At 47.6% G+C, this 27,743-nt stretch overlaps 1 protein-coding gene across 9 annotated transcripts; it reads left to right on the top strand.

The window, feature by feature from the left end:
• Positions 1-4,241: 4,241 nt before the first annotated feature.
• Positions 4,242-27,694, top strand: larp1 (La ribonucleoprotein 1, translational regulator). Of its 9 annotated transcripts, none has more exons than XM_029172586.3 (21): positions 4,242-4,939; positions 13,781-13,845; positions 14,443-14,508; positions 16,286-16,357; positions 17,389-17,539; positions 18,846-18,980; positions 19,244-19,396; positions 20,325-20,487; positions 20,632-20,776; positions 20,880-21,054; positions 21,147-21,313; positions 21,759-21,854; positions 21,946-22,272; positions 22,949-23,072; positions 23,149-23,354; positions 23,434-23,540; positions 23,627-23,784; positions 23,870-24,014; positions 24,184-24,293; positions 24,379-24,506; positions 24,596-27,694. In XM_029172586.3, exons 1-21 carry the CDS (start codon positions 4,543-4,545, stop codon positions 24,815-24,817), a joined length of 3,312 nt encoding a protein of 1,103 aa, XP_029028419.1. In that variant the 5' UTR covers positions 4,242-4,542; the 3' UTR covers positions 24,818-27,694. The 9 variants fall into 9 exon arrangements, with proteins under 9 accessions (XP_029028419.1, XP_029028420.1, XP_029028418.1 ...); XM_029172587.3 differs by having other exon boundaries at positions 4,243-4,939; positions 18,843-18,980; positions 21,144-21,313; positions 21,777-21,854; XM_029172585.3 differs by having other exon boundaries at positions 4,243-4,939; positions 18,843-18,980.
• The last annotated feature ends 49 nt before the right edge of the window (positions 27,695-27,743 follow it).

The raw sequence follows: 27,743 nt of genomic DNA on the forward strand, positions 1-27,743 counted from the left end.
ATGTAAGCTGTAGTTTGTGCAAAGTGCTACTACTTTAATGAAATAAAACACCAAAGTCTATCGAATTCCATGGTAACTGCAGTTTGACGTGCAGCCACGAGGGGGCGCGAGGACACGCCTCATGGTGAATTATTGCTGTTTTTCTGAGCCTCTTACGTGTGTGAGTGAATGACGTTCATTAGATGCTTTTCACCATAAAATGTGATTCAACTCTACAAGAGGGGAACTTATTAAAAGAAATCGTTATTCATTAGTGAAATATTTTGCAAATAATATTATTCCTTTCTTGTTCAGATACTTTAGAGTCATTATAATAAACTAGTTATATAAAAAACAACTTTATTCAAATTCCACTAAGAGGCACAGTAAGACACACTTAACGGAACTTAAACTGTGGTCAGTTTGGCAAACACTCAGATCCCATCTGGTCTTTTGAATATAATTCAATAATTCAGACACTACAGAAGTGAAACCACAAGCAGCATTAATGTGAGATTATTGTAGAAGCTGTGGGGCCACAAAAAATGACAGAAAGGTTTGAAGGCCTGGTTCACTTCCTCCCTTCAGCTTTGTTCAAGCACTAAATACTTTATGAAATGATTATGAAAACTTTTCCATCCAACTCTGCTCTCACAAAAAGGCTCCACCGCCCCCTCCTCCTCTGCTCATGTCTCGCTTACGGGGCAAATCCACCATTTAGCAGCTTTCAGCGGTGATTTGCTGACCAGCTGCTGACTTGTGTTTTCATCCCAGTGGCCCGTTGCCATTTCGCTGGTGATGTCGCTCCACGGAGCCGGACAATGCCAGAGAGCTTTACATGTCACCAGTGTCATCTGCCGCAAACAATAGGACGCTGCCGCTGAATGAAATATCGGCCTGTTTACAGTGAGGGGCCGCCGTGAGCAGCCGGAGGGTGTGTGTCAATACCTACAGGAGGCCTCGGTATGCGTGTGGCAAAGAGTCTGTGGTCGGAGGCTGCTGCTGAGACGGAGCAGGGAGTGATGACAGCGTTGTGTTTGTGAGGAGAGAGTTGCACAAAAACAAACACGCTACGTTCACAATCAGACACACAAACAACACAAGAGGTGCAGCCTCAGTCGTCATTGTGTTTCTGAAGAGCCAGACACGGCAGAGGTCAAAGGTGATGCACAAGTCTGTGCTTCATTATAAAAACAGGATAAAGAAGCACAGGGTTCAAATACAAGCTCCACATATTCTACCCATATTCAATGTTTTTCTACAGGACGCCATGAAGTTTGTCCCTAAAATCTGCTTCCGTCTTTAAAGCAGTTTTAGCCTTTAGTTTGTTTTATGGATTGATTTGACTCCACAGAAGGAGGATGTGACTCGATGGGATCCAGTCCCATTCGTCTATGTCACCTTCTATATTTTATCCTCCCACCCAGTGGAGCACTTGTTAGGAGCGTTTGTGCCTCCACAGCCCTGTTGTTGTTGTTGGACAGCACAAAAAGCAGAGAGAAAGAGAGAAGGATGCAGAACGGAGGGATTAGAAGGTATTGTGAGCACAGGTCAGACACTCATGGCTCAAGATTTGTTCTGAACAGCAAACAGTGTCAAACTACTGTACATTTGTCTGTGTCTCCCGGAACCTGAAATCAACAACGAATCCCTGCAGAAAAAATAACTTGAAGCTGAACACGTCTGGTCCCGTGTTTCCCTTGATTTTTTCAGAATGTATACAATGTTAAATACTGCAGCTTTAGAAACGAGGCAATATCTTCACAATAAGATAATATGTTATCTACATGCTCATACATCACTGTGGACGAGCAGCTGGACACCAGGACACGGGTTGAACGTGGTTAAAGGAGCACGTCTCCCACCACATCCTGTGACGCGCGTTAGACACGCTATTTGCTGCAGATCTGAACTAGTGGAAGCACAAAAACTAATTTATATCCGACCTATAGGGTCTGCAGCCGCTGTCAGAGATGTCACGTCACTGTATGGCTGAACTGTAAGGTTCCTCTAAAGTTTCAGTTCTCAGCTTGTATTTGTTTTAAGGCAGGTTAGGTGACATCTGACTTCCCCCAAATGAATGTTGGTCATGTGACTAGAGGTGAGGAACCTCCTGGTGGTTCCTCACCTTTAAAGCAGCTCGAGGAGGCGGGTCTCATCCACCGCACACGTTCAGACAGAGGATTATGCTCCACATGTAAACCACAACCTGCACAGAGGTGTTTGCCTACTTCAATGGAGCTAAACTATGTTCCTCCAGCCCACAGCAAGCGTCACGCTAATAATAGCATCACCTTTACAGACACTCGTACAATAAAATCAGCTGTGCGGGCACGGTGCCAGCTCCACTGAGGGCTCGGCCTGGTTTCCTGTTGTCACCTCCCAGTAGAGTAGCAGGTACGAAGATGAGACGGAGAAGCTTTGATATAAGAATCTGTGATGTTTAAAGTCACTCAAACCACAGCAGCTGCTACACACGTCTGCATAAGAATCATAGTAAACAGTGGCATACTATACAGTTAGATGATCTGCATATTTGAGCCTTTAGTCATAAAACATGAAGCATCCTGCTGTACATGTGCAGCAGCTGGAGCTTTAAAGTTATAATTCTACCTTTACAACAGTACTTGTTTTAAACAAATACTTACTTCTTACAAGTTTATGGTTATAAAGAGGTTCTCAACTCTTAAAAGGCACCCTGCTCTTAGTGTACTACTTTTACTGTTGTCCTTTGAGGACAATTTTGACCTTGTATTCAAGATTCAAAAAACTTTATTAATCCCAGGGGGAAATTATTTTGAACACTTTAAACGCTGCCACAGTTTGAGGTACTCAGTTAGGGAGATTAAAATAAGAATGCTAACACATCTACACACACTAACATCTACCTGATATCGAGCGAATGGAGATCAAGAAAAAACAAAAGGGAATATAATCTAATTTACTTAAATACCTGAGCTGAGTACTTGAAAAGCCTATGTGATGTAATGTTGGTAGATGTACATGAGTATGTACCCTTATAGCACACGCACGCACGCACGCACGCACACACACGCGCACACACACACACACACACACAGGGCATCAAATATCCAACAATGACGTTATTACATAATCAACCACACACACACACACACACACACACACACACACACACACACACACACACACACACACACACACACACACACTTTAAACACTCATTTAGCAGTTGAACCACGTGTTTTACCAAAGACACACACATAACACACATAACACGTGTAACACATCGCAAATAGAACTGTGACAGACGGTTTGTTGAGAATAAAAGCTTCAGTAATAAATAATGTTACATTTCTGGGGAACGGCATACGGACCATGAGCGAACACGTGCTTCTCCGGTGTGGACACGTGTGTAGCAAAAAAGGGCGGTGAAGGGGGCTTCAGCTGATGTTTTCCACTTAATTAAATCGAATACGTGATTGCGACACACACACGAGTCACTTCGTACTCACGAGGGTTTGTTTACCGTTAACTGCAATAAAGCCGAGTATTTAGGGAGTGTAATTCATGGGGTAACAGCAGAATCATGTTTAAACTGTGAAACACGCCGAGCCTCGTGGTGCTTTCAGGGTTGTCGGTAAAATGGGGTACCTTTCCTGTGCTAAAAATACCAGTTACTGTACAATGCAAAGCTTTTTTTCCTTTGATTCTTATGTTTCTCTCCTTGACTGCATACAAAATAGAATTAAAACAATAATGTGGTTGCATAAAATTATTATTGGACATTGTACCATTTTTCCTCAAACATCTTTCTCAAGCATATTTAATAACTACTTTAAATTTACATATTTTTAAAGTACAGTAAATAAACATGTATATAAAGTACTCGCCATAAATGCACCTCTCAATATATCCTAAGTGTATAAAGTTCTAAACTAATTATTTTGTGAAGGACTATTTGCTGCTTTATTTGTTTTTTTAAACAGCCTTGAATACATCCGTGTTTATATATTTAGTCTGTTTCCTGCAGCAGGACAAACGTTTTTACAAAATAAGGTTTCATGGACAAATGTATTTCAGACCGATCTATACTACAATAAACAGATAACGTCATTCCCAAATGAGGGATATTAGAAAGTATCTTTGGCTCATAGGACAAAATGATGATTCACGACCTTTCAGGATAGAACCTAAAAGGTTTACTGCCGAGGACGCACTTGAAAGCGTCATGGCGACCTGACCCACAAGCGCGCTCCCGACTTTACGTCGTTACGCCCCCTGTACGCTGTACGTGCGCGCACCCCTGTATCGCGTGGTGTGGATCATCCATATTGCTGCTAGTGTTGGAGATAAGGTTGTAATCCTGAGAGGCCGTCGGACACGTTTCTTTATTTTTATAAGTGCTTTAATCCAGCGCGGATCACGCTGCGTCTCGGGCTGAAGCTCGTCTGCGCCGGGAGCGACAGAGGAGCGCCACTCCCCGCCGAACAACTTCACATTTCCTTGAAATTGAAGGCGAACTCGCACCGGGGGGAGGAGGACTGGTAATCCTAAGGGGGGAAGAAAGACGGCGGTGGGGAAATGGCCACTCAGGTGGAGCCTCTCCTGCCCGGCAACCCGCTCGCCAAAGCGGAGGAGCGCGGCAAAGTGCTCCCCAGTGAGCCGGAGGACGAGGAGGGCGGCCGGGTCGACGGGGCCAAGCGGGAGACGGGTGTCGACGAGCAGGGCAGCGGCAGCGGCAGCGGCGGCAGCAGCCCCGGGCGGGGAGGAACCCTCGCCACGACGGAGCAGACCTCCGACGCGGCCGCGGACGAGGGCAAAGGAGGCGGTGACAGCGCAGACAAGCAGAGCGAGGACGGAGGCACGAGTGGCGGCAGCAGAAAGGAGTTCGCCGACGCTCCGCCGCCCAAGGTGAACCCGTGGACCAGGAACATGAACGCAGTGACCGTGGTCAACGTGAATGGACAAGCGCACCACGGTTCGTACCCGTCCTCTACTCCTTCATTGTGGCGGCGTGTCGGTGTCTGCGCTCAGGTGTGGCCGCGCGGGCGGCACCGGGCGCCTGTCAGAGGTCAGGTAGCATTTGTAAAACCGGGAGCCATGTCTGCGCTCGCGCTGCCGGTGTTCCCTGCAGCCTGGTTCTATTTGGAGTCGCAGACCTCCACCCTCCTCCTCCTCCTCTGGGTGCAGGCTATTCCTGGAGTCCAGGGTGGCGGAGTCGACCCGTGGGGGTTCACACCCATAAAAAGCTAGAACGTTCCTCAATGACTCCGATTAGGTGCATGAACTCATCTACCTCGTAGATGCAGGTGAAGGGGGTGTTTAATGGATTTAAGAGTCAAGCGTCTCCCTCGTGTTTCCCTTCACAGACAAACAGCGCCTTCACTGCTTGTTCTGCGCTTCTTGCGTCTGGTTGTGTTGCAGTGGGACAGTTGTTAAACTATCCACACCAGGTCAATCGGATCGTCTACTGGGTCGGTGGGTGCGTTGTAAGAGGCTGGGAGCACAGGCCTAGTTTTACGGGGGTTTCAGTCTGTAGAAGGTTTAAGTCGGGACAAGAGACGGGTTTAAGTTAGCGTCACGTTCCGCTGCTGTATCACCACCCTGTGCCAAGATCCAGCTGGCCCAGGAGCTAAACCGGTGTTTACTACTGTTTACGCGCTGCTTGCTGAGCCCCGTTCACCACAAAGCCGTCCCAGGCGTTATTAGATTAATCAACGCAGCCACCCGTGTGTGACGTTTGCAGAAAACGGCCAGGGGCAGAGCTGTAGCAGCTTAGCCGGCTAACAATGGCAGCAGGGCTGTTCTGGCCTAGCGCCGTCGAGCTCGTCCCATGCACATGTTCGCTGGGCTCCACGCAGCGGTTATTCGCCCCTCGTCTCTGTGTGTCACTCTCGTCGCCTCTTCCTAGTTTTCCTCGGGTCCTCTCCCGAGAAAAGTTAAACATCAGCTCGTTTAACCCATAGAAAGGAGCAGGTTTGTTATGAGACGTCACGTGTTCACTCCACGTGTTCCCCGAGAGAAAGGCATGGCGGCTAAGCTAGCGGCTAGCGGGCTCGAACTCCGGCGGGGCTGTGCGACCCGGAGAAGCCGGCTGCGTTTCGTGGTTGTGCCGTGTGAGACTTGGGGCTTGTGTCGGGGCTATTGGCGCGGTTGTCACGGCGTGGGAATGCTGCCTGCTTCTGCCTGCTAGCCTCCATGCTAACGGCTGCTAGCCGTGTGCAGCAGCAGGCAGAAGCCGAGTCATTGTGGCTTCCGCATGATCCGCACTGATGTGGGCTAAAAATCACAACGACGTCAGGACGTTTTATTACTGCGTCTCAGTTTTGAACTAATCGTAATTCCACATGTTCGGCGTGGATGCAACTTCCTCCTCGTTGCTCTGTCAGTGGAACGTGGGTTCATGTCTTACCGTGGACACAGTCCGTTTATCATGGATGTGATCACAGCCCGTCAACTGTCGGTGTTGTCACTGTGTTTGCTGTTTGTGACAAACCAGGGTCCAGGGTCCAGGCCGCCTCCAGAACCTGGACCGCTGTGAGTGGACTGGATGAATGGACTACACAGACTGTCAGACCTGTTTTCCTCCTGTCTGTGTGTTCTGCTCCTGGTGTGTGGGCCCTCAGTTTTTGGGCACCGGCAGAGTTCCCCATGAATCCAAACTAGTTATGCAGTGTCTGTCGCAAAAACTCTTACTGGCAGCTTGTTTTTCAACTTTCTCACCTGTAGATTTTACATACACGTCTCATGACTGACAGTCTCTGCCATCTGAAAGCACAGTTATTGTCTTAGTTATTTATATTCACACTAACAAGTGGGTTTTTGCAGCTTTCTGTCATCCTAAGACGATCATCACTTTAGCCTGAACTGTACATTTAAAGTAATGAGTGTTTCATAATTTGTTGCTGCATAAATACACATCAAATAATTGAATAATACACATAATGATGGATGAAGGGCAGAAGTGTGGAAATGTTTAGTGAACAAATACAGGATTTAATTCTTGTAAGTTTTCTTTTTAGTTGATCAATCAAAAAGTAAACTGTTTGTTAACTGAGTCTCCAGTCGGCTCTGTGTGCTCAGCGTGTCCTTGAACACGATCCAGGACTTCTGTCCCGGATAAGAACACCAGCTACAATGTATTTCCACGGACCTGGTGGCGCTTCAGGATCACGATGGGAGGATAATTTTTGATTTGTGGGAAGAAAAGGGCGGATCTGGATTTACAAAAAGCAGCACGTTTTCACAATCGCCTCGGACGTGTTACTACAGGCAGGCGTTACTGTTAATTATTGGGGAAGCCTGGGTTCTGGCTCAGTGCTCTAACTGCTGCATTTTCCCTTGGTTATATTCTTCCCCAATGATAAAATTCCCATGCACAAACTTGAACATTGATCATTATAATTTAAGGTACACTATAGAAACCTAACCTATATATTAGCAAACACTAATCTGCTGCTTCTAGGTTCATTCATGAGATAAAGGATCGCTTCACTCTTTTGTTTCTGGCCTTTGATTCTTTGTCCAGTGCGGAGCAGAACTAACGCAGTACCAAGGTTAGAGTGGACGTTTTTATTGGAACTGTACTGATCTTTGAAATTGTTATCATGGAAAACCAACAATCCCAGAATCTGTCCCTGTTCTCATCATCTGTCTAGAGATAAAGTTCTCCAGTGATGAAGAATGAATTGAGTGAACATGTTAATCATACAAACACACAGACATTAGTCCAGATTCAGGAGGTCAGTTGGTTTCGTTAGACCCACGTCCCACCTCTTACCCATTTAAATGACTGAGAGCTGTGTATGTGAATCTGGGTGTGACTTTGACGTTCCCGTCTCTTCCCCCTCGACCCAAACGCAGCAGCGCGGGCCGTGGTTCTGAATGAGCCCAATGTGGATAGAGGCGTCTTTCTCAGTGTGATGGGGAAAGGTTTTGATGAGCTTTTATGACTTGAATTAGACAGAGCTAAACGACGGCCGGTTTAACACCAACGTGACGGCGTGTCTGTGTAACAGGCTGGTTGTGGCGAAGAAATCAACACTTAACATTGCCCTTCATCTCGGTGTGAGGGAAGGAAACGCGTATTAGCTGGGGTTTGTCTGAGCTTCAGCGTTTCCAGCTCTGTTTGCTGAAAGAGAAGATATTCATTAAGACTTGGAGAAGAAAACCATTGTTAATTTTCAGTTTTAATCTGCATGTGTTGCTGAATATTGTATGTATTAGCTTTTTCAGCAGCACGTAGACCCTGTCTCTACAGGTCTGCTTCCTGTCCCACGTCTCTGCCGACCGACCAAACCTTAGCTTGGACTCAAAATAGCTCTGCATCAAAATAGCAAAGGGCAGCAACACACGGGTCCAGTTTGAAGGCTTCATAGAGGTTAACTGTCGTTTAGGGTTGGCTCACCTGTAAAGAGCCATGCTGAAAGTTAAACGACTGAAAACCTATTCTATCATTCATCCCAATCTGCTCCGTCTGGTGCTGCTTACTGTTGGATACCATGTGTGGAGCCTGGGGCTCAACACTGAGCTTATGGCTTTGAAGAGTTGTTATAGCGGTTGGAGTGCTTTTATTTTGCCCTGTTTTTCTAAAGCAGAGCGACAGGTCTGGTTTAAACGTGGAACTAGGCAGCGACTGGCAGAGGTGCTGCCTTTGTTCATGTAAATGCACCTTTGGCTCGCAGCATTAGCATTTCTTTAGCACAGGTAGGGACCGGGATTCGCATGTGCTAATGCAGACCTCTATGTGTGAAACTCTGGGCTGTTGAATGAGGTCTCCACCTCCTTTTGATGACTTTTAGCTTGTTTTCAAATTAAAACCACTTCTGATAGAGAAATAGCCTCCAATAAAGGTTCTAGTAGAAACATGCAGGTTTTCATTTGAAAGGAACTTATGTTGGTGTAAAACTGTTTGGGGATAAAAGGCAAAGTACCGAGGCTACATGGTACAGGGTATAGAACTGAATCTGCATTATGCTCCCACACTAACGTCGGTGGAGACCCCATCGTCTGACCTCGGGGGTGGTTCTAGGGCTGCGAGGGGTCGGCACTGAAGTCACGACCAGTGAAGGACCGTCGATGGGCGGAGCTGCTTACGCGCTCACGCGACTGGAACTGGCAGGAATATACAACAAGGAAGCTCCTACCCCCGTTACTAAACTTGTTTAATTTGACCAGGCTTTTTGCTGACGCACAACTAGAGTCGATCAAATCTTAAAGTCCCGTTGGACATCAGAGGTCAGGACCTCTGAGCCCATGAACCCAGAGCTAAGCCACGCATCCGCCCGGTTCCCCTCACGCCCATCGCTGCTCAGCTGTTTCAGATCAGCTCGTGTCTGTCGTGCTGTCGTTTATCTGCGTCTGGACTCGGTGATAGGGGCTCGTCCGGCGGCGGCGGCCCGGCGTGGTGGGCGTTTGCTCAGGGTGTGGGCCGAGTCCAGTTGGCTGTGTGCAACAACGTGACAAGCAGCTCCAGTTCTGTTGTTACTTCATTGTGCACATGATAACACTTTGTAGGTACTTTTCAAGCAAATGAAATTATAAGTGCACTCCAGTGGATCCTAGGAAAATAAAGTCCCCCCTTTCCTGCTGTTGAATCAGTTATATTTTTGACAAAAGTTAAAGTCTTAAGTCATTAATTTCTGATCCATGTCTTAAAGTTTGTCTCACATCACTACATCTCTCATTTGTGTAGAGCTGCACAGGTTAATTCAGCGTCAGCGTTGAGTTCAGGGGCGCTCCGTTAAGCCCAGTTGCTGCTGGGCCAGTGTGTGCTGTAGCTGTGGTTCAGGCCGGGAGACGCCTCTACGCTACTGAGGTGATGTCATCACACTCATCATGTGACGTGGGCCAGGACTGAATGTGTGAGCGAGCGAGCGAGCGAGAAAGTGAGCCGGCGTCGGCTGCGTTTCCTCCATATTTGGGTCGTACAGACGGGCTTCCCTGCCGGCGTCACTGCTCTGCATGTACAAGCAGCTGGGAGGTAAAAGTGCACATTACGTTTCTCCGATCAAATGATACGTAACATTTTGTATGACAATATAAATGTTGACTTTAAAGATTTCACTTTTTATCAAGTTCCTGTTTGCCGACAGAGCTAAGCATTCTAAAGCCAAATGAGATGAAACTCAATTCAGTTTTCTAAGAATAAAACTAGAAGATAAGTCACAAGTTTAGTTTTAAAGGTCATTTTCTGGCTAGACGCAGACAGTCTTTGTTTACAGTAGTAACCTAGTTACTGAATATTCCTGCTGGTACGTGCAGCCGATCAGGGACCTATTTTTAAAACATGACTCACTTATTCTTACCTGTTGAGCGACAGTCAACGCTGATTCAGTGATTTAGTTTCACATGAAGATGAAAAAAGGCTCAAAGATTAAATGTGCAGACTGGAAAGAGTTTAAAGATTAGATTCCACATCTGGAGCTGCATTTTCCTGTTCCAAGTAGCAACATTGTAGTCTGGATATATGGAGGTTACAGTTTAGACACATGACGACTAAGGAAGCAGCTTGTCGAAGCTGATTTAACCCACGTTACCTAGTGGCATGTGAACGCCTCCCTCCCCAGTGACTCACTGGCTGCAGCCCCCAGGCCCATGCGTGGAGGTCCACTTCTGTCATTGTGCATGGTCCAACTTGCGTCAGTGGATTCATAATAATACCAGGAAGTTTGTTATGTAGAGCGCAGAGGCAGCAAATTAATGGAAGAACCACAGTCTCTGCTGTGCGTCATTTAAAGACATTTTAAAGAATTTTAGGTCCTCTTCACGCTTTTAAGACGCTGTAACATTTAAATGAGTTCTGCCACTGAAATTCAAGCTGGACTCTTTTGTAATAAGGAGTCTCAATCAGAAACTTAGTGGAAAATGATTTCTTGAGGAAGTTGGCAGAATGCAGCCTGTCGTCCTCTTTGACTCGCTGCAGTATCTGGGAAATCCCAGAATCCAACACGGCTGAAGCCTTTAAAATACGATTTGACCTCAGCAGCGTGACCGTACGCGTGGACCCACTAAAGCCAGTAAAGCATCCCGAGCATCTGGCTGCAGACCGAACCAGTTTCTCAACATCTCTGTTTATCTGAGTCCGGAGACCTGACGTGGCACCGCGTCTATTTTTAGGTTTTCCAGCGGGAGGCTGAGGGTTTAGAAGCAGGTACGGTCGCCTCCCATGGGAATTTGACTTTGGGCTCCACCTGAGCCGTGTGCTCCGGTGTGAGATTCTGGGAAAACAAGGACTTCTCAGAATAGTAGGTGGGAATGAGTTCTCTGTGCAGTAGTTGTTTCATGTTTTTTCATGTGGAGCGGCTGCTGGATGTGACGCGTGGGGGCTGGCGGAGGCTCGTATTAATGGCAGCCTCTGGCAGCCTGCTGTGTCGAGGAGAACGGCCTGCGAGTGCCTGGACACAGATGACGGGTGGAGATGCAGGCGCTGAGGAGCCGTCTCTGTTAAGTGGTGATTAGGGAAAGCGGCTGAAGGACGAAGGCAGCGTTCTCTTTTCTCTGGCCGTCGTTGAGCATGTTTATGTTTAGCGGCGCTAGGAGCCGCACAGAAACACAGTCAAACACAAGGAAGTGTGTTTAGAGCTCTACAGATGCCAAAACGCAGCACGGTGCGACGTTTGTGACACAATAACTCAAACCATAACGTGATCCTGAGCCTCTGCAGGTTTTGGGCCTTTTCCTCCCTAGAAACGCATCCCAGGTGATGACTGGACACAATGCAGACTGTGTGTTACAACACGGGGTTAAACGTTTCCTGCAATTAGCTCCCAGCTGAGCACACAAACGCCTCATGTAATGTTTACATCCATCATACTGCATCTGTTCCACTACACACAAACTACGTTTCAACAGGGCTGAAACTCGTCTGCGTCGTTGTCTGGCCTCACTTATTTAGATTATCTTAATAATCTGACGTTGGTTTCAGGTTGCGCTGATGTTGCTCAGACTTTTTGTTAGGTTTGTTCACTTCTCTGGTGCTGGGTCAGATTTCCAGCACTACTCGTCCGTCTCGAACCCACCGTTGGATTTGTTTATTCAAAGTGACACTAGAGACGGTAACAGGTCGGAGAAGGACGTCTGAGACCAGTACAGAAAGGCATTGTTTAGGTTTCAGTTATTTATGTGACTAAACATATATATTAGTAATGTTTGTAAACAAAAACAACTTGGGTGTTTAGAAAACCTACAGTGTTGCTTGAAGTTTGAAAAATAAATATTAGGTGAAAAGCTTTTTCAGTTGTTTAAGTAAACTGAATTAGAAAGGCTCCAATCCTCATAATGAGACACTCTGCACTGAGTGTTTTGTGTTGTAGTTAATAACTTTATATTTAGTGAGCGTTCTATTCATTAGTGTCCCCTGAAGAACTACATCAGATGGTGCATCCAAAATCACAGCTGCAGTAACTGTATATATGTCCTGGCAGGAGTTGTGGGGCTGCGGGTCTCCCCTCTGACCTTAAACCGTCATCTGATTTGTCCTTAAACTGAGGCGGCCTGTGAGTAAGTGAGTGACGCCTACATTCCTGCAGCGGAGGAATCTTGGCGCACGGCTCAGCTGATCAGGACGTTGTGCCTGAGCTCGACAAGCCTTCCGTTCATCACGGAACAACTACTGATTGTCCACCGGTGACTGTGGTCCATGTGCTGCAGGAGTTGGTTACCGGTATCGTACCGATGAATCCAGCCAGGTTTGACTCTGTCGCTTTGTGTTGGCGTCCGTCTTTTACGTAGAAAAAAGCTGTAACGTCAGCCATGACTTTGTTTGCTTCAGTTTTTAATGTTTATGGCACTAGATGAGTTTCGCTGTTTGCCCAGGAACCCGCCATGAGGTGGTCTCATCCGGGCCGACGGGGGTCCAGGGAACTTTGCTGAAAGGAGTTTAGCAGTGATGCATAAGATCCTAGGTCCTGTAAAAACAACTGTTATTTAGCCTCTGCAGCACATTTAGAGCGTGTCTAACTGAAAAAGTGCCGCTGTCACGATGACGAGGTTGAAAGCCTCCAGTAGTCCTTAATAGTGTGTGTGTGGGGACCAGTGAGATCACACAACAAACCCCTGAGCTGCAGATCCACAAGGCACTGGTGGCAGTGTAACCAACCGCCTGTCAACCTCGGCTTTAGCACTTTTTTCACTCAATAATGTGTCTTTGATAAATGATTCGCGAGGAAAAAACAGAGAAGCTCCTTCCTGGAAATATATTTTTTTTTATAAAATCTTTGTTTAACGGTCAAGGTCATGTGTCTTCCACGGACAGACGTAAAGGTCGAGTCTTTGGTGCCAGGAAGCAGGAGCTGCATCTATTAGGCCTCAACCTGGAGTCGGGACGTGAGGGGACGTAAAGGCAGCTCGTAGCCTCGTCTGTTGATGTGGATGAATTTCACTGATGGATGTGTCCATTAATGTGAGAACGGAGGTTCTTTTGGTCGGTCGGTTGGTTGGGTGCGTTGTATTGGGATCACCTCCTGTTTCTCACGCCTCTAGTTGTGATGGTGCATCTGCTGTTGTGCCTGTTTACAACTGTGACGAGGCAGAAAAATGACGGCACTGGATTATAGTTGAGTTTATCTGACAATGTTGGAGCAGCTGCATATAAAGCAAAGCCGCTTTGGGGACGGTAGCGGATGATGCATTGGGCGGCTACCTGTCTGTCACAGGTAGATAAGGAGAATAATGAAAAAAGTTCATTAACACCTGGAAAATGGCCAATAAATAATCCGAGGTGGGACGTCTGTGCACGTCAGGATGTGAAGGGAAAACATCCCAGTATTAATATTGTCACAGCTGCTTCTAAGGTTGTTCTTCTTTGCTTTCTCTCCAGAGCCAAGCGGTCCTGCTAAGGTGGTGAAGGCAGGCATCCCGGCCAAAGCCCGGCGTGGAGGAAAGGTAGGAAACTGTTTGTGTTCATGTTAAAATCCTCTGAAACCATGATTTGCTTCTTTTTTACTTTCCACAATAATATGGTTATGTTGCTGCGAACGCACCAACTACTATGAACATAAGGAAGCGGCCCAAGTCTCCCACTGCTTCATTCCCAACTCCACGCCTTCGATGGCCCAAAGTCTGCTGTAATGCTCCCAGACTGTAAACCACACCTTGACCTCAAAGGTTTCTGTTGCAAACACAAAAGACTGAAACTGTCAAACAAAAGGCAACAGAAAAAAATCAAAAAGCACATCAGCACAGATAAATTGGATCGTTCTCACATTTACAGCTGACCAAGCTTTGACTCTACATGAAGCATTTCCCTTCAGTTTATATATGTAGCGCACAGGCACAAATACAATAGTGGAAGCAGAGAGGAACCAGGCTCGGGGACGACGGGCATCTGCCTCACCCGGTCCGGGTGAGGAGACAGGGAAGAGGTGGAGGCGTAAACCAGAACGCATGTCTGACCCGTAGAACGAGCGGCTGGTCGTCCAGACTGAAGGTACGACTGCTCCGTGACACCACTTCAACCGGTCTCTTCTCTTTCTGGTCCAGGTCGGGGATTTCGGCGACGCCAACAGCTGGCCCACTCCAGGGGAGATCGCAACCAAAGACATGCAGGTAGTTACTGCGTGGTTGGGTGAATGTGTGGTCGCTCTGACGGGGCGGACGGATCCAGACAGACTCTACAGCCCCTGAGCACCAACAGTCTGGACCTTCAGGAGGATTTTCTGGCCTTAAGGTCCTACTTGGTTAGACGTCGGTATCTGACGTCACAGTGACTCCTCAGAAATGCTTAAACACAGAAACTGCTGATTTCAACTTGTCTTGAAACTGAAACCAGGACTTTCTCGCGATCACTTCAGACACACGTCTTTATAGCCGGTGAATATACTACAATATAATAATAATATATAATATACTACTACGTGAAATACTACAAATGCACGCTTCAAATCCAACAACAATAGTCACAGGCTAAGCGAAGAGGTCCAGTGCAGACACAAGACTCTTTATATTCACCAAGCGGTTCAGGCAGCTCCGTAGCTTAGCTACAAAAGGCATTTTAGTGGCTATAGCTGTAATTACACAGCAGCTAAGCAGCATGTCCAGACAAAGCAGGGCTGGCTCGCCTTCATGTCCTCAGGCCGCCTGCCTCTGCTTCCAGGGTTGGATCATGGCGAGGCGACCAAACAAAGATGGCTGACCTCAAAGAAGGCATCTGGCCTTAAGACATGCAGCAACCGCTTCGCAAACCTAAAACAAAAGAATAAATAAAGCAGCCGTCATGACTCATCCAGACCGTCACCTGGTTTCACCTCAAGGAAATAATCAGTTTATGATTATCATCACTATTATCATGCAGACTTTGAGACAACCTGGAATGTATTGATCTGCAGTAGTAGCACTTGATTCCTTCAGACCTATTTTCTATCCCAGATCTGTGGATGCTAGTGTGTCAGTGGGCGACTGACCCCAGTCCCCACCTGCTGCAGGCCGCCTGAAGAAGAGCAGTGTTCCTGAGCAGGAAAGTGGGGATCACGTCAGCAGAGCCAGGAATAACCAGCTGGTTGGGTTGCATAAGTGAGCGGAGGGGGGGTGGTGGCCAAGACCTGGGCATGGATGTCCTTTAAGGGACCCCCCCCCCCCTTAATGAAACACCCCTGAATCTGCTGTGCTGCTATTCTTAGGGCACTGGAGTTCACCGTCCGCCGTGCAACATTAACCTCAATGAATCAGACACTAGATGAATCACGTTATGGCACAAACCTTAAGTAGGAGCTCAGAGTGAAACCTTGATGCTTGTCCGTCTGGGCTTTGATTGACGCTCTCTGTTCAGTTTAGCTGAAGCTCAGAACTCTGCATAAAACGCTGTGACATGCATCACGTGGTTGCTCTCTGTTCAGGATTCTTAATTTTTCATTGTGACGGAACAGAAGCATGAGTCAGCGTCTTTGAGCTCAGTGACTGGCTTCATCCTCAGACGTTAACGCCACGTGGCTTTGTTGATTCAGGAAAGGCGCTCCCGACGTCACATCTGACCTTTGAACCCTGTCCTGTTCAATGGTTCCTTCCCACAGTGTATCATTTGTGTTTTTGTTTTGTTTTTTTTTTGTTTTTTTTACATCTCTACATATTTCAAACCTAGAAGCTAGAAACCTCAACCCCTGTTTAAACTCACTGGATTTAAAGACAGTTTTGCTTTGACATTATTCATGCAAATAAGCTTTTAAGTGTTTTACTCCCCTCATTCATGACTTGCTTCAGTTCTGAGTCCTCTCCATTTTGTGTTGAACAGCATGATGTGCATTGTCTTTGTGTGTCTTTGTGTGTGTTTGTGTGTGAGCGGGCGCCGTGGTCCACCTCATTGTCTCCTCTCTTCCCTCCCTCTGTTCAGATCGAGGCAGTGACACGGACCGTGTCCTGCCCGCCGACTGTCAGGCAGGTCACAGACTCGTGGAGATCCACTGTAAGTTCATGCTACGGCCCATAAGAGCGGCCTCAGTCACTGTCGTAACAATGCGTGATAGGACTATGATGAGGACTAATGCGCCGTCTGACTGCGCCTGCTTTGGACCGTGTGGTGGAATATCACAAAATGAATAAAAATAAGATTAGTGTCATTTATTGAGACGATTTGTGATATTAACGACACAGACTATAAAGTATTTATCAATGTGCTGCTACGTGGGCCACTAACTATTAAGATTCAGCACTTGTTAAGTCGCATGTTTGACCTGATCGCCTGCTCGGTGTTTGGGAACAGGACAGTTTGGGGCTGTTGGACATCTCATGTTCACTCCATCCAACTCTTTCCATGGCATGAGCGTCAGACTCTGCTGGTGTTCAGCTGAACGGGCTGAGCTCCATTTGATTTGAATGGGCTCTGATAGCGGCTCTGTGAGCGGAGATAACGGCCGAGGCCACTGATGCGTGGTGACCTGCCCTGTGTCCGTTACAGCTTCTGGAGGACGGGGGAGCCCTCGCTTCTGCTGCGCTACCACTTTATAATGGGACTAAATAGAGGATGGCTCAAACCACATGCAAAGTTGGCTTTGTCTGGGTCATAAAGAGGATTTATCACAACTATAAAGACTCAGCCTAAAGTGATAAAAGTTTTAGGTAGTTTACACATAAAACCACTTGTCATTACCAGTCAAAGGCCGACTTCACTGGTTCTCATCTGATTTCTTACAGTTTGTAGTTTAATGGCATTAAACTTGTTTTTCATTTTGCAGCTTAAGTTTAATTTATATTAACTCCAGTTACACCCCGTACCAGCAGGTGGCAGTGGTGTGTTTTATTCATGTATTAAGATCTGCACCATCAACCATTAAACAACCTCAAGCACGGTGTCAGATTTTCGCTTGCAGAAAAAGAGCGACTGCTTGTTCAACCTGGCATTTTGTATTTGAACAGGTCATTAGCTGATTAACTGTTATTAAAGGAACATTCCGTTCAAAACAGAAGATTAAAGGCAGGGATGTTCTTCCTGTGCAGGCTCCCAAGAAGCCCACGACCAAGAAGGATCTGAAGGAGAAGCGGGAGAACAACGAGGAGAGCAAAGAGAACCTGAAGGCGAAGTCGGACGACTCTGGAGAGGAGAAGAATGGCGACGATGACGCCCACAAGAACGGACCCAAGAAGAAAGGTGACTATGCTCAAAATGAAAGGAAAACAGAAATTCAGCGATGCTTGAAGAAGCCACTGGGCTCTTTGGTGTCTGTCCCCATTTGTTCAATCTCATTTACTCCCTCCTGCTGGATATTACATTTTGATGACGTGTACACTTGTGTTGTCTGTCTTGCGTCTGCTGCAGACGCCTGCTGTTGTGTTGGCTGGTTGCAGCTTTGGCAGCAGTCAGTTCCAACTGCGCAGTCTGTCTCCTGACCGTAACCAGTGCTGGGTTTTCTGAGTGGGGACGTCCTCGATATCGATTATGATTATTATGATTGAGACCCAGAGAAGACGCAATTGCATTTTTTCACATTGCATTTTAAAAATATTACCTTGAAGATTGGTGCAGAGTAACAGCCTGTAACCTGGTGCTGCTGCTGTTTGTTCGGTGAGCCACTAAAAGCCGAAGATGTGCGACGTACTGCTGCATTTTGGATCACTTTCAGTTTGTCACTGTGCAGAAGTGCTGTGGAAGTGATGAGATCTTCATGTCTCTTCTCCGACTAAACCTCTGGGGAGAACTTTTATAACTCTGATCTCAGCACTGAAGCAAAGAAACAAAAGGAAACTGCTGGAGCTGCGTTGCTGTTGTGGCCAGAACAGATTTAAGCATGTTAACCCAGACTAATTTTAGAAGTGGATTCCAGCCTAGGCCTTCATTTTGCTGTGGTGGGGTGGGGGCGTCACTCTGCTACTGTATAAATTGTAGTGAGCTTGGTTTGATATCGTTGGAGCATCTGGGTGTCGTCTGCGTGCGATTACTGCTGTTTTCTGGTCCCTCGCGCTCTGGTAGAGGCAGGGCCACGTCACTTTAAGGGTGCCTGTCATTTCCACTGTCTGATTGCATGTGGTGATCTTTAACACACTGACCCCAAACATCTATGACCAGATGTTGGTAGAGACAACAGATCGTTGGTGCCCCCTGCTGGTCGGCAGAGGTGCTGCACCTCAATTCATACTGTGTTGAGCTATTAATAGACTGCACTTCTGACGGCCACAATGGTTTGGCTCAAATGTCAGTTGGGCTCTGGTCATCTGCTTCTGCATAAGCTGGCGTTTGTATTTAATAATAGTTTGGGGCTGTTGGTTATTATTATTATTATTATTATTATTATTATTATGTGAAGGAGTCTCCTTTTTTTTAATTTTAACCTTCCATCATAATTTGGTGTTAATTTAGTATTAAGGTAATCGTTTTTTGTTGAAGGTTCACAGAAGTACTGTGGATATTAAAAACTTTTTTTTACTAACTGGGGCTCTCGCTGTTTTGTTACAAGCAGGAAACAAGCAGAAGTGGGTCCCCCTGATGATCGAGGTGAAGTCCGAGGGCCCCAGGGAGCGCTCGGCCTCCAGGAACAACAGCAGGCAGAACGAAAACCCACGACTGCCCCCGAACGCCAGGAACGACCTCCGAGGTCAGCGGCTGCTCACAGCACCTGTTTAAATGACAATATTTGGCTTGCAGCAATTTAGCTTGTGCTAAAATCTAAAAACCTTAGATAACCAAGCACATGTTGGCTGGTTGAACATGAGTCAGCGGCAGGATGTGGAGAAACGTGTCTAACTAACCTGCCACTTCTGCTTTGACAGCTTAGTAAAATGTGCAAATGAAGTGTTAGTGACTCGAATAGAAAAAGTTAAAGGGTTTGTTCTGATGCGAGCGACGCTTCCTCTGCAGACTGGCACAGTCAAAAGTACGAGCGCGAGTGGAGGGACGACCACGACGAGGTGTCCAGCGTGAAGAGCGAAGGGACGCCGTTCCGCGGAGGGTTCAGAGGTCGCGGCCGGGGCAGAGGAAGAGGCCGGGGCCGAGGCAGAGGAGGAGGAAGAGGTGCGTTCATGCTTCAGTCGGATCAAACTCGCAGACGTGCTGTAGAAGTGATGAGATCTTCATGTCTCTTCTCTGACGAAATGTATTTGGAGAGGAATCACACTCTGATCGCAGCACTGAAGCAATAAACACATGAATAAAATGATTTTAAGACATAGCGGCATTAGCTCTACAGGAGTTAGACTCTTCACACACTCAATAGACACAGCGTGGTGGGCGGAAAGTCATACAACCTCAAACTACTTGACCAGTGCTTTGAGAAAGCAGCACCCAAACACCATCAAACAGCGCTTAGTGCTGCTCATGAACCAGGCTCTGCTGCTGTGAAATGTCCAAATCGGCTCTGGCCGTGGTATAAATGACAACGCGACGGCCTTAAACAGGCTCTAAAACCTTTCTCAGAGTCAATAACGTCAGGAAATACTTTATAGTCGTCAGAATGAATGTGGACTTGGACTTATTCTCTTGCTGAGTTGACTCGTGGTGGCTTGTTCTTGCCTCTGGCCGTTTGGACACTTTTCTCAGGCCCCAACGGGCAGCAACAGCCAGTGTTGGAATGAGGGGAAGCGTCTGGCTCCAGCAGAGATGCAGGTTTCCCTGAAGCCCTGTTGCTTTTGGAAGGATTTTCTCTCCTCTAGCTCTGCTCTGTTTTCACACATACCATCTTTCCTTCTTTTTTTGCGTTTAGCCTCATTCTTTCTAACTCCTCTTTCTGAACTGAACTAGATGAAGCACCCGGTTCACTTGAAGGTTTTTATATAGTAGAAAAGCACGTAGGAACAAAAAAACAACTGGAGGATCAAATATAATAATCATAGTCTGATTTGTTATGCTACAAATGAGTGAGTTTTATAATTTAAAGCATTGGTCAATAAAAACTGTAACAGAAAGAAGAGCAGTGATAATTAACTGTTGATGTCGTGTCCAGGTCACTACGATTATCACTACAGCTACAAGTCCTACGACGTGAAGGACGGCTCCTACGGGCAGAAGTTTGGCAACGCGATGACGTACTACTACGACAACATGAGCAGCAACGACCTGTACTCCGTGGACCAGGACCTGCTCAAGGACTACATCAAGAGGCAGATGTAGGTTTCACAACAAAACGAACTAATACCCATGCACAAAATGCTGTAGTCTTCATATTCAGTGAATCTAAAGGGAGAGGGCGGTGTAAATGTTGTGATTATAAATAAAGGTGAAGTCCTACAACTAAACCTGTACCTGTGCAGTGAGTACTACTTCAGCTTGGACAACCTGGAGCGGGACTTCTTCCTGCGGAGGAAAATGGACCAGGGGGGCTTCCTGCCCGTCGGACTCATCGCCAGCTTCCACAGGGTCCAGGCCCTCACCACCGACGTCAGCCTCATCCTGGAGGTGGGTCCCAGTTCACCTCCCAGCAGCCGGCAGCACCGGAGCAGGTAGCGCTGCTGTCATTTGTTACTGTTCAGACTAAGTGAGCCAGCGTGTCTCCTGACAGGCTTTAAAGGACAGTAAGGAAGTGGAGGTGATAGACATGAAGATCCGCCGGAAGGTGGATCCTGAGAAGTGGCCGCTGCCGGGCCTGAACGTACCCAACCACACTCACACAGACTTCTCCCAGCTCATCAACTGCCCCGAGTTCATCCCCAGACAAATGACAGAGGAGCCCACAGGTCAGCCGTGGGGTTTGTTTGTCGCTCTAAACCACATTTTCTCGCCAGTTAAGGTATAAAGTGCCTCATGTGCCCCTCTGTGTCTGCAGCAGGGTCTCACAGGGCGTCCACTCCAGATGAGCAAGAGACCAAGACTGAAGCAGACACCTCCAACCTCAAGACGATGCCCAAGGGCCTCTCTGCCAGCCTGCCTGACCTGGACTCTGAGTCCTGGATTGAAGTCAAGAAGAGGCCCAGACCTTCTCCGGCCAGACCAAAGGTCAGCACAGAACCGGTTCTGGATGTTCGTTTGTTATCACAACCACTTTCAAAAGTAAATGACTTGGACACTCACTGAAGCCACAGAAACGCAAATCAAATTCAACCCGGAAACGTGACACAGATTCAACCGAAAACATCTGTAATCTTCATTTTAGCCAATCAGCCAAACTACAGGAATTGAAACCAGGGTGAAATCTGACCAACTAGTTTTAATCTCTCATCATTGTTCCTGGTTAGTGATGTGTTGAAGATTTTCACCACCATTAGATTTTAAACTAAACAATAAATGAACGGTTTGAAAAAAAAAGAGATAATGTTTCTGTTTAGGATTAAAAACAAAAGTCCACGTGTGTTTGGACAGTAATGTGTTTTAAAGCCTGAGTCGACATCTTGATCTCATGTCCACCTCTTCCTCCCTCTTCACTGACTGTTGACTGACACAGGCCCCTTCGTTGCAGCAGAAGGAGAAGGACGACTCCGTTCGCTCCCCGGTGCCTCAGCCTGGCTCCTCGCCCTCAGCTGCTACCTCAGGAAATAAGGTGTGTCTGAACTCCATCCTCACAGGACTTTAGCCTCATGTAAGTATTATTTTAATGATAACAGTCCTGTTTTTATTTGCCCTCCGTTCAGGACGGAGCAGAGCAGGATGAACCAGAGGAGCTGGACTTCATGTTCGACGAGGAGCTCGAGCAAATGGACGGACGACGCAACACCTTCACCGACTGGTCGGACGAGGACTCGGACGGAGAGATCGACGACCACGACGTCAATAAGATCCTGATCGTGACGCAGACGCCGCCGTACCTGAGGAAGCACCCGGGGGGCGACCGCACGGGCCACCACACGTCACGCGCCAAGCTGACCAGCGAACTGGCCAAGGTGATCAACGACGGGCTCTTCTACTACGAACAGGACCTGTGGGACGACACGTACGAGCCCGAGTACGCAACCATCAAGGTGAGCGCCTCCGTCACCGTTGGTCACTGTAACGTTATGTAATGGAGGAGCTGTCGCTCTGCTTTAAAAGCAGAACACCCTCCTGTTCCTGTAGCTGAGGCCGGTTCTTCTGACACCTTCTACCACCGTCACTGTGGTTTTGGAGGCGTTTCTGCTCAGGTCCAGGTCACGAGCAGCTTGATTCTTCCTCAGTCAAAGCGGTTTCTGGATGTGAAACACAGAACACAGGGTTTTTTGCCCTTTGTGGCTTTGTTAGCTTTTGTTGGCTTCTCGCGCTCGTCGCCACACGTCCAGCGGCGCGTGGAACAGGACGCTGGTTTATAAATAAACCCTCACACAAAGCCTCGGCCCGAGGGCTGGAAGTGAGCAGCTGCAGGCGAACGCGAAGATGGACACGATGGCGTGGAGGCAGGAAGCAGCGAGCGTGAGTCGCGTTGTCTGGTGCTTGAGAAGGGTTGGATCAGGACCCGTTGGTGTTCATGTAGAGGAGGATCTGAGCTCTAGACTGGTGCAGGTCTGCTGAATACATGAGCATGTTTCCGGTTAATGTTCTTAATTCGTACATGTTTGTTTTTCTTTTTGAGGTGAGATGAGATTTTGTGGGAAAGTTGATTCCTGGTTCAGAATCCTCTTCAATGACAAATTTCTTATTGCTTGTTTTTTTTTCTTTTTTCAGCAAGAGGTGGAGAATTTCAAGAAGGTCCATCTGATCAGCCGGGAACAGTTTGACTGCCTGACACCCGAGCCCCCTGTTGACCCCAACCAGGAGGTTCCCCCTGGACCTCCACGACCACAGCAGAGTAAGAAGCACCGAGCACGTCCTGTGATTGTGATAAAGTCAGTGACTTCCTCCTGATCACCGCTGTTTGTGCACAGTCCCCACAGACGCTTTGGCCAACAAGCTGTTCGGGGCCCCTGAACCCACCTCCATAGCGCGCTCTCTCCCCACTACGGTGCCTGAGTCCCCAAACTACCGCAACGCCCGGACGCCCCGGACGCCTCGCACCCCCCACCGGAAGGACGCCACCATGACGCCGCGCTTCTACCCAGTGGTGAAGGAAAGTCGGCCTGTGGACGCCAAGGTAGGACGCTCCCACAGACGCCGCCTCGGTGACGTTCAGTGGCCGTGAAACTCACCCGTACGTTCCTGTGTTCCTTCAGACGCCTCGGAAGAGGAAGACCCGGCACAGTTCCAACCCGCCCATGGAGTGCCACGTGGGCTGGGTGATGGACTCCAGAGAGCATCGCTCCCGCACGGCCTCCGTCAGGTGAGTCCGGCCGCTGCCGCCCTGATCTGCACAGCTCAGAGAAAACGCCTGGCGTTTGCACTGACCTCTCGCTCCCTCCCTCTCAGCTCCAACGCCAGCCCGTCTGAGGGGACCCCTGCCCTGGGCAACGTGGGCTGCACCCCCCAGTCTCTGCCCAAGTTCCAGCACCCGTCACACGAGCTGTTGAAGGAGAACGGCTTCACACAACATGTTTACCACAAGTACCGCCGGCGCTGCCTCAACGGTTCGCACACCTTCCCTTCCATGAGATCCTGTTTATTCTGAAGTCTTGTGTGTTTTAAATCGCCTTGTCCTCCTCCTTATCGCAGAACGAAAGCGTCTGGGAATCGGACAGTCGCAGGAGATGAACACGCTCTTTCGCTTTTGGTCGTTCTTCCTGCGAGATCACTTTAACAGAAAGATGTATGAGGAGTTCAGACAGCTGGTGGTTGAGGACGGCAGAGAAGGATACAGGTACGAGTACAGAGAGTCAGCTGCTGAAACCGAGCTAATCAATGAGGCAAAATAACACAATATAAACACAGAAGCACATTAGGCCGGAACATTCTTACTCAACTAACTGTTGTTGACTGTTAGTATTAATACCTATAATAATATTAGGGTGTGTGTTTATCTGTTGAAGGTACGGCTTGGAGTGTCTATTCAGATACTACAGCTATGGTCTAGAGAAGAAGTTCAGGCTGGACATCTTCAAGGATTTCCAGGAGGAGACAATGAAAGACTTTGAGGCTGGTAAGTTAACGTGACGAATGCAGCAGCTGGAGACGTTTCTGTGGCGACGAGAAAACTCACTTCCTGCCTTAACTGCGTTTGACAGGCCAACTTTATGGGCTGGAGAAGTTCTGGGCCTTCCTCAAATACTCTAAAGCCAAACCCTTGGAGATCGACCCCAAGCTGCAGGAATATCTGAGCAAGTTCAAACGCCTGGAAGACTTCAGAATTGATGTAAGCAGAATGTGGCGCACCCTGAAGTCCCCGATGTTGTGTTTTGATGAACTTGTGAAAACCTTTGTCTGCCTGTTGTCTGCTTCCAGCCGCCTATGGAGGACGGAGGCCGCAGAAGGCACTCGTCCAGCGGGGACGGCCGTCGCCGGCACCCCTCGCAGACCTCCGGCCGGCCCCACAGCCAGGCCAGCTCGGGCCCCGGAGCCGCCGCGGGGGGCGCCGCCACCCGGGATGACGGCAAACAGCCCGGCAGCCACCGAGCCGCCGCCGCCACCGCCGAGCTCACGCCCAACGCCAAAACACTGAAGTAAAGCCACCAACGCATCAGCCCGCACCGATCAACGCTAGCACGTCTGCAAGTCGCCAGTTCTCTCTGCACCACAGGAGGGGGGGCTCCCAGCCCGCTACTAAGCATGAGGACAATATTTTATGTTACAATGATGAAAAGAAGAAATAATGATTATTGCTGAATTTAATTGGGTTTTGAGGAAACTGTCAAAGGACAAGGTGTTGCATCATTTGGTTTAGGCGCCGTCGTCTGTCCACACGCTGGCTGGTTTAGCTGTGATCAACTACCCTGGATTTAGATTTTTACGTTGACCCCCCTCCCGTCACTGGGACTCCTTTGATCATCACTGTGCTGCTGGATGAAACCTATTTACCGTAATCCCTTGCCCAGATCTCTTATTGATGACTTTATTTTTTCGGCATGCGGTCGGTCTGTGAAGTAGACGTGGCTCACTGGGGGGTCGAGCTGCTCCCGACATCCAACCGGACCAAAGTGGTTTTGAACTGAGCGGCGGCGGACATTTCCATCTACGGAGCCGGAGCGCTCTCAGCTGAGCGGCTAAAATTAGTTTACTTTACGGCTGAACATTGATGGGGGAAAAGACAAAGATGGAACCAAATGACAAAAAAGAGGAGACCCTCAGAATGGACATGATCATTGAAAGTTGCCTTATTTTGATGGTTTGACTGCTTCTAACTCGTGCCCGCCACCTTATTGTCGATTGTACAGCATTGAAACAGCCCATACGTCCTGTCATCGTTTCCTGCAGAGGCGACGAGGTGCTGCTGTGTCTGCCAGACTGTTTTCCACTCGCCTCCATCACCTTTACTGAGCTGTCTTCCAAGTGTTATTCAGTCTGTTACAAGTGCAGTAATTCATCCCTGTGTTTGCAAGTTGTGGCTTTGTGCTGAAACCACCCGCTGGACGTTTCGCTCCCCAAAAAAGAGATCCTGAAGGAGGAGGCTCCCTGCTGGTTCCCGTTAGGTGCTTCCTGGCTCCCGCTTCCTGTGCATCCGCCTCCCGTCAGATGAGCTGCACCCGTCTGTTCAGGCATCCGTTCATGCATCCATCCATCAGTGACGCTACAGTGGCTGGAACCATCTCTCTGGATTACTTGAAGAAGCGACATTTACGAGGCGCCGTCGCGCTCCGTCTGCAGGTGCTCTGGTGGAGGCGCCGCCGGGGCCCAGGCGTCCGCCTCCGGCTGCAGCGTTGGGTGGAGGCGGAGGCCGGCTGGACCTCTGGGCGCTCGCCGCCTCTTCCCGTTTCACACACATCAGTTCCAGGCATCAACACTGACCAAGGAGGGGTCGCACGCAGGTACACGTAGCAGCGCGAGCACGTACTAGAACCACAGCTCCACGTTGGCCTCGCTGTGGAAAGACCTTCAAGACTTGCACACTCTTCTGTTCAGTCAGAGGATATTTAATCCAACTATTATCCAACTCTTGTACTGACGACATCCAACAGAAGGGCGATTTTTCTTCTTCCCCACTAATGTAAATGTGAATTCGATGAAGATGAAGAGAAATTATTACAGCTCCCTCCAACTTGTTTTATTGTTTATAGGACAGATGATATATTTGCCTTACACAAGTGTACTCTAACTTTTTTTTTAATGTTATGATTATCTTTTAATGCTTTTTTTGTTTTTAAATTTCATTTTGCAGTGTTTCTAGCCATTGTTACGATGGAAGTTATGGGTTTGTGTCAGGCTGTTAAAACATCTGTGGACTTCAGAAACAGGAATGGTTCATGACACAAAAGGGAAAGTTGACATCAGGGCGTCAAAAACAAAATCCCTAAGCTTATAGTGTTTCATGTTGAAATTAAATTTGCTCAGAGCAGCATTTCCATCAACAAACTATTATGAGGCAAATGAATGATAATTTGAATTGAAAATCTTGAGTCTTAATACGTGAGCTGGTTAACCACAACCCGATTGCTGTTATGCTACAGTTTGTCGCAGCTTTTTCTGTAGGAAATTAAAAAAACAATTTGGTTTGGAAGGAGCTGACGTTTTAAATGTCACTGTATTGGAACCTGTGCCTGTTTGTTTTATCATGTCAAGTCTTGTTTTGTCAGTGTGAAAATCCTTCAGCTTCTCGGTTGATGTTCCAGCCGAGCTTCCGTTCTCTAAATTCAGAATAGTTTGACACATGAACATGCAAAGCTGTACATACTCCTTTTAATTTTTCCTTGTAATGTCTTGTTGGTTTGTTTTCAGGGAGATTTGGATCAGTTTTCTTACAGTTGATCATCAAAGTGTTTACTGGAGGTTAAAGAGCTAAAACAGATTCATAAAGGAAAAACTAAGCATTTCCCAAAACCAGCAGCGCCGTAGAGCAGCTGAACTGGAGTGTGACGCGCTTCCATGGGAACATTGAATATTTCCTCCCTCTAATGTGATGGTCATCCGGCACCAGACGTGCAGCCGTTTCTCAGCTGAGACCTGCTGCTAGCTGATCGCACAGACCGCAAACACGCAGCCACACGCTGAGCTGGGGAGAGACGTAAACCAGCGCTCGGCTGGCTGCTGTCACGCTGCTCTGAGGAATACGGCCGATGATAATGTCTGGAGACCTGGGGGACAAAATTCCATAAAGCCATATGAATAAGAAATAACTGTATATGAACCATTCAAACTGTTCATTACATTACAATATCCTAGGCTTGTCATGAGGAAAAAAAGATGAAAATGAGGAAAAAAGGAACAAAAAAATATATAAAATGGAAAAATGTAAAGTACTTGAATGAGATCTTGTATTATAACAATTAATATTCATAATATCTGCTTTGTAGGCTGATGTGATTCGCTATTAGTGTTATTTGTAATTTGTAGTAATTACGCTTTACTTTAATAAAGAAAAAAAACACAAAACAGACAAAAAACCTCAAACACCGACTATTGAGTGATTATTTTTGAGTAATTGAGCTTAAAATGGAAA

The sequence above is a fragment of the Betta splendens genome, chromosome 14 (genome assembly GCF_900634795.4).
Source record: "Betta splendens chromosome 14, fBetSpl5.4, whole genome shotgun sequence".
Lineage (NCBI taxonomy): Eukaryota > Metazoa > Chordata > Actinopteri > Anabantiformes > Osphronemidae > Betta > Betta splendens.

Coding starts and splice junctions, on each gene's coding strand:
- larp1 (XM_029172583.3), top strand. CDS start 4,543: ATGGCCACTCAGGTGGAGCCTCTCCTGCCCGGCAACCCGCTCGCCAAA. Junction 20,488..20,631: donor GACTACATCAAGAGGCAGAT/GTAGGTTTCACA, acceptor GTACCTGTGCAG/TGAGTACTACTTCAGCTTGG. Junction 24,015..24,183: donor GACGGCAGAGAAGGATACAG/GTACGAGTACAG, acceptor TATCTGTTGAAG/GTACGGCTTGGAGTGTCTAT.